Consider the following 7,008-nt stretch of genomic DNA (forward strand, 5'->3'; position numbering starts at 1 on the left):
CACCTTTCATTCCTTTAAACATCAAAAGATACAGGCCCATTCTACTCAATCTCTGCCCATATAAAATCTCTTTCATCCCAGCAGTGTACCTTCTTCACAAATCCTCTAAAAAAGACACATTCTCCCTCATGTAAAGGCTAAAACAGTCCACAAAATTTATGTTGATAAGACTGATTGAGGGGTAACCGTTGGTCAAAATTCTGGAAAGAACTCTCCTGTTCACATTCAAATAGTGCCCTATTTTTGATATCATGTCCTAAAAATGGCATACCTGACAGTGCACTATTTCCCCAGTACTACACTGGAACTGTCAGCCTGGATTCTGTGCTCAAGTTTTTCAAGTGGGATTGGCTCAAGCTGAAATATGAAAGCTGGAGGCCCTAATAGGTGCAATCAATAAAACAGGAGAAAAGCAATATCCCGAGTTGGCCATCAGCAGTCCGGACAGACAAATACTCCGTAGCTTGCCTGAGATCGGGCCAAAATGCATGAGAAAATTCCTGCATTCCAACTGCATTCATCATGGCTCGGAGCAATCAGTATTTCCATTTGGGAGTCTCCAATAAGACAGTACCAGCGCAGAGCAAGATCTGATTGACAACCTGTGCACATGCCAGTACTCTATTCTACTTCAGCATTGCTGAACCACGTCATTTGTACAGGTCCACAGATGATCAGATGCACACTCTATCAATGCCATATTTCTGAGTTACAGGTTGCACATCTATTCCCCTCAAATTTCTCAAAGAATTAATGCCACTTGGGGTTTAAGACCATAAGGCCATGTGACTGACCCTTGGAATCTGAGGTGTTTGAACACATGCACATTTGTTCAGGCTAAGGGTAGGAAATGAATGTGCCTTTGCCAGGACTCTCTTAATTCCAAGAAGATGAGGAGCAGCAGGAGCATAAGCAGCTGTTTGTCCCATCATACCTACTCTGCCATTCAATGAGACCATGGCCAGATAATCCTCGACTCTACTTTCCTACCTTTTCACTATGACACTTGATTCCCCTACTGAGTAAAAATTTGTCTATCGCAGCCTTGAATATACCTAACAGCTCTCTGTGGTGAAACATTTTGTAGATTCATTACCTTCAGAGAAGAAATTCCTCCTAGTCTGTGTCTGAAATGGATAGCCCCTTACTGTGAGACTGTCCTCTTCTCCTAGACTCTCCTACAGGGAAATAGCCTCTGTGCATTGACCCTGTCAAGCTCTCAAAGAGTCTTATATGTTTCAATAAGGTGTCTTCACATTCTCCTAAATTCCAGTGAACATAGACCCAAGCCACTCAGCCTTTCCTTGTTAGAAAATCTTTCCATGCCTGGGATCAACATAGTGAACCTTCTCCAGACGGCCTCCAATGTCATTTTATCTTTCCTTAGATAAGAGCACTAAAATTGTTCACTATATTCTAAATGTGGTCTGACTAGTGCCTTGTATAGTTTTAGCAAGACTTCCCTATTTTTATATGCCATTCCCTTTGAAGTGAAGGGCAACATTTTATTTGCTTCCCCTCTTATCCACTGAACTTGGATTCTAGCTTTTTGTGATTTATGCACGACACCCTCAGTTCAGCAGCTTTTTCCTTTTAAACAATATGCAGTTCCTCTATTCTTCCTGCCAAAGTGCATAATCCCACATTTTTCCTCATTATATTCCATCACTGCTCAGCGACGCCCAGTTCGGGTTCTGTCAAGGTCACTCAAGTCCTGACTTCATCACAGCCTTGGTTCAAATATGGACAAAAGAGCTGAATTCTAGAGGTAAGGCAAGATGAGAATTACAGCCTTTGACATCAAGACTGAATTCAACCAAGTGTGGCATCAAGGAGCCCTGGCAAAACTGGAATCAATGGGTATCGGGGGCGAACGCTCCGGTGGTTGCAGTCATACCTGGCACATTGGAAGATGGTTGGCATAGCCGGAGGTCAGTCATCTCAGCTCCAGGGCATCTCTGCAGGAGCTCCTCAGGCTAGAGTCCATCTTCAGCTGCTTCATTAATGATCTTCGCCCCCCCCGCCATCATAAGGTCAGAATTGGGAATGTTTGTCAATGATTGTACAACATTCAGCACCATTCACAATTCCTCAGGTACTGAAGCTGTCCATGTTCAAACGCAATAAGATCTGGACAAAATCCAGGCTTGAGCTGACAAACAGGAAGTAACATTCATGCCACACAAATGCCAGACAATGACCATCTCCAGTAAGGGTCAATCTAAAACCACTGCCTCTTACATTCAATGTTGTTGCCATCACTGAGTCTCTCACTATCAATATCCTTTGGGTTATTATTGTCCAGAAACTTAACTGGAATCATCACATAAACACAGTGGCAACAAGAGCAGATCAGAGGCTAGGAGCAAGTAATTCTCCTCCTGACTCCCCAAGGCCTATCAACTATCTGCAAGGCACAAGTCAGGAATGTGATGGAATACTCGCTAATTATCTGGATGGGTGCAGCTCCAAAAACACTCAAGAAGCTTGACACCATCCAGGAAAAAGCAGCCCGCTTGATTGGCACCTCATCCACAAGTATCCACTCTCTCCACCAAGAACGCACAGCAGCAGCATGTACTACCTATACGATGTACTGCAGAAATTCGCCAAAAATCCTTACTCGGCATCTTCGAAATCCATGACCACTTCCACCTAGAAGGATAAGGGCAGCAGATACATGGGAATACCATCAACTTCAAGTTCCCCTCTGAGCCACTCACCATCCTGACTTGGAAATATATTGCCATTCCTTCACTGTTGTTGGGTCAAAATCCTGGAATTCCTTCCCTAAGGGCATTGTGGGTCAACTTACAGCACATGGACTGCAGTGGTTCAAGTAGCATCTCACCACCACATTTTCAAGGGCAATTGAGGACGGTCAATAAATGCTGGCTGGCCAGTGATGCCCACATCCCATGAGTGAATGAAAAAAATGGCAATTCTGTCATCGTCTCTACTGAGCTCTCCCACCTAGTTTGATGTAATTTCAAACTTTCATCTAAATCATTAATCTATGTTGTAATTCCCTAGCACTGATCCCTGTAGCAAACCACTAATTAAAGGCTGCCATCTTGAAAAGCCACTCCTTATCCTAACTGTCTGTCTTCTGATAGTTAGCCAATCCTCTATCCATGCTAATATACTACATCCCAGTACCATGGGCACTTATCTTATTAAGTAGCTTTGTGCACGTTACCTCATCAACAGCCTTTTGGAAATCAAAATTTATTACATTTACTGTTTTCCCTCTATCTATTCCACCAGTTACCTCCTCAAAAGAATTCCAACAAATTTGTCAAGGGTGTTTCCCCATTTCATGCAGCCATGCTGACTCTGCTTGATTAAGTCAAGCCCTGAGGATATTTTCCAGACCTTAGTCTTCGATCCTGACAAGCTCATCACAAAGAAGTTCATGGTGCTCATGGCTTCGGAGGAAATGCTTGTGTTGGGGCATAATTACTTCAGCATTTCTAAATGTAGAGGGAGAAATCATGCACCTGTTTCCAAATCAAGGAAACAAGAGGAGAACATTGAACCCTTCAGCTCTGTTCCAACATTCAAATGGACCATTGCTATACAGTAGGAGCAAATTACTGCAGATGCTGGGAATCTGCACCAGAATCAGTTGTGATGAAGAGTCATCTAGACTCGAAATGTTAGCTTGCTCTCTCTCCATGGAGGCTGCCTAACACATTGTGGTCTCCAGCACTTTTTTATTTACAGCACAGTTACAGTCATTGAGTCATACAGCACAGAAACAGCCTCTTCGGTCAAACCAGTCCACGCCGAATATAATCCCAAACTAAGCAATTCCCACCTGCCTGCTCCCGTCCCATATCCCGCCAAACCTTTCCTATTCATGTACTTATCTAAGTGTCTTTAAATGTTGTAACTGTGCCCATATCCATCACTTCCTCAGGAAGTTCATTCCACATGCGAACCACCTGTATAAAAAATTTGCCTCTCACGTCTTTTCTAAATTTCTCTTCTCTCACCTTAAAAATGTGTCCTCTAGTCTTGAAATCCTCCATCCTAGGGAAAAGACACCTACCAGTTGTTGTGCAGCTCAATTACATTTACCTGGCTTGGTTCTGCAATGCTCAAGACCTTTACATAATAAACCAAAAACAGTTCTGAACTCATTTTAATATAGTCCAGCCTCAACAGCTTGTTTGGATTGGGGAAAGGAACTTCACTGTTTGTGGAGTAAAGACTTGCTTCTGGATACCACTTCTGAACAACCTGACTCTAATTTGAAGATTATTCCTCCTTATTCTGGATTCCCCACAACAGAGGAAATAGTTTCACTGCACTTAACCCCTCAAGTCTTTTAAGTGATCTTAGAAACATTAAGCAGATCTTATAACCACTGAATTATTTGTAATGTAAAAACTCAGCAATGCCTACAGACTAACATGGCTGGTTAACAAAAACATTCCAACCTTACCCTGAAGTGTAAATATAGAATGCATACTGTATCTCTTATTCTCAACAAAGAAGCTATTGCTCCAACATGACATCAGCAATTCATTAAAGTTTATGAGGGGAAAGAAATTGGAATAATAAGATGAAACATTAAAATTTTTACACTGCATTTATTTGCCTCAGGACACCCAAAGTACTTAATATACAAAGATGTATGAATAGGTAGGGAATACAGGGATATGGACCACATAGAGATAAAAGGATTTTTGCTTAGAAAGGTATCACGTATCCATACAGTCTTGGTGCGCAGGAGGACCTGTTCCTGTGCAGTACTACTTTTTGTTGTTTGTACTTTAAAGCCAATTAAGTGTACCTGAAATGCAGTCATTGTAGCAAGCAAGAACAAATTAGTGCATAACAAGCTCCCACAAGCAGCAATAAGGTCTAGATAAACTACTTTAGGAGTTGGTTGAAGGATAAATATTACACACCACACCAGAAAGAATTATGCATTTCTGCTTCAAATAGTGTCATGAGGTCATTTTCATCAACTTCAGATGACAAATGAGGCCTCAGTTTAATGTCTCACTTACAAGATGACATTCTGACTGCGCAGCACCCCCTCAGTACTGCACCACAATTTAGAAAAATCTTCAGTACTTTTTATATATTCAATGGCCTGGAAAATAGGCTCTGGAACTTTAAACCAATACCTTGAATATTTAGTGTCAGGTGGCACACCGAGGGAATGCTACTCTGTCAGAGGCACATTTTTCAAATACATCCTCAAAAGTATTTCAGTCGGTTCAGATAGGGGGAGAAAAGACCGTTTGATACTCAAAAGAACAGCAGAGATGAACTTCTCAGTGTATGGACAGTTTTTATCCCACAGTCAACATCACCAAAAGCAAATTCACTGCTTTTTGTGGGAGCTTGTTGCACACTAAACAGTTGCGGTGTTAACTACATGGCACACAGCATTTTCACCAGAATGATGCCATGGTTAAAAGCTAAATGATGAGGGCAGATTACTTGGAGTAGACTTGTTTAGTCTTGAGTACAGAAGTTTACGTGGTGATCCAAGAGAGAAGTTTAAGACGACTACATTAGTTGATAGCGTAGATACATATAAAGTATTATTGGTGAAAGGGATGGCTGGTGTGCTGCGTCAACTGAGAAACAGGGCCAGGTTGATGTCAGGAGGAATACCAAACAAAGGGCAATAGAAACCTGCAACTCTCTCCAAATAAAAACCTGTTGAAGCTGTCAGAATGATCAATTTTCATTCAGCTCGGGCGTTAACAGTAAAAGGAACCAAGACAGGTCAATGGAGTTAAGGTACGCATCACCCATGGTGTAACTGAATGGCAATACAGAGGGTGATGGGCTTTCTCCTGCACTACCTACCGATAGTGGCCACATTTCAGAAAAAGGATTCATTGCTGCAAAAGCATGTTGGCCACACTGTAGATGTGAAAGGTGCCACACAAATGCAAACTCTCTTTCTTTCACACAAACTAAGCAGGGCTCACTGATATCCATACAACGAGACGTTTTTAAAAACGGGGAATAGCAAATTCCGGGCTATTGCACCGTTCAGCCAAGGGCACAGCTTTAACAACAGATCGCCTGACACTAACAATACCAATCTGCCACACTTAGAATCAATGCAGATCTGAAAGAAAGACGGCGGAGTAAATTGAACAAGAATTGTACATTCTTGATGTGCTTGTGAACTGTAAGCACGGCTCCGGTAAGAATCAGTCTGATGGGGGTACTTTATGAAGAAGGCCATCACTAGAAATCTGGACACGGTCGCCTTTCCATGGACGCTGCTCCCGCACCCTCAGCCCCTTCCACCTTGTTCCCTCTCCTCCTGCTTACCGTTTGATGCTGAGACGGGCTGGAACAGCAGCAGCATGTACAATCCGATGCATCTCGCAGCCATCCCCGCGTTCAGCAGCGAAGTGCAGAGCTGAAGCCGAGGACCTCCTGGCACCTCTACCCAGGTCTCCGCTGATGACCTACAGTCTCCTATATTCCCCAGGAACATAGCCACCAATGCCAGGTTAAAAACCTGGAGCGAACCTTCTGCCCAGATTACCTACAGCATCCAGCCAAGTGTCAGGATTCACAGTTGCAAAAATCATGTTTGCAATCAGTTCCAAGGATAATGAGGGAAGCAGGGTCTGTTGATAAAAGACAATCAGACGTGCATGCTGATTCTCAGTGTTAACTGCCACCTCCTCCCTGGACTTGAGTTCGCAGGTCAGCTTTTGCACAAATGCATCTCCGTGGCTCCCTCCCTTTGGTCCTACTCTGTACAACATATATTCTCGGTTGCTGTCCTTTTCATCCTGAAAAGGTGCGGCCGATGGCGTCTCCCCGTTCATCCAGCTCGCAATTGTTATTGCAGCGACTGCACGTCGCTTTATTTTCGGGGTAAGAGAGAGAGAGAAAAAAAGTCACGTAGATTTCCACTGACTAGATCCAGAAAGGAGGAGGAGGAGGAGAAAAGCTACGCACAGCTAAATGTGACAAGGACGACCTCTCGTGGAACTCATGGCTTGCCAAGGACTT

At 43.1% G+C, this 7,008-nt stretch overlaps 1 protein-coding gene across 1 annotated transcript in view; it reads right to left on the reverse strand.

Moving 5' to 3' along the window:
- Positions 1 to 6,802, reverse strand: part of kiaa1549lb (KIAA1549-like b) — a 236,516-nt gene extending 229,714 nt beyond the window's left edge. The window contains 2 exon segments of the mRNA XM_048607385.1: positions 6,313 to 6,502; positions 6,504 to 6,802. Of these exon segments, the coding sequence (XP_048463342.1) occupies positions 6,313 to 6,502; positions 6,504 to 6,758 (445 nt within the window). The 5' untranslated portion in view covers positions 6,759 to 6,802.
- Between the last annotated feature and the right edge of the window lie 206 nt (positions 6,803 to 7,008).

Source organism: Rhincodon typus, chromosome 17 (assembly GCF_021869965.1).
Source record: "Rhincodon typus isolate 14 chromosome 17, sRhiTyp1.1, whole genome shotgun sequence".
Taxonomy (NCBI): Eukaryota; Metazoa; Chordata; class Chondrichthyes; order Orectolobiformes; family Rhincodontidae; genus Rhincodon; species Rhincodon typus.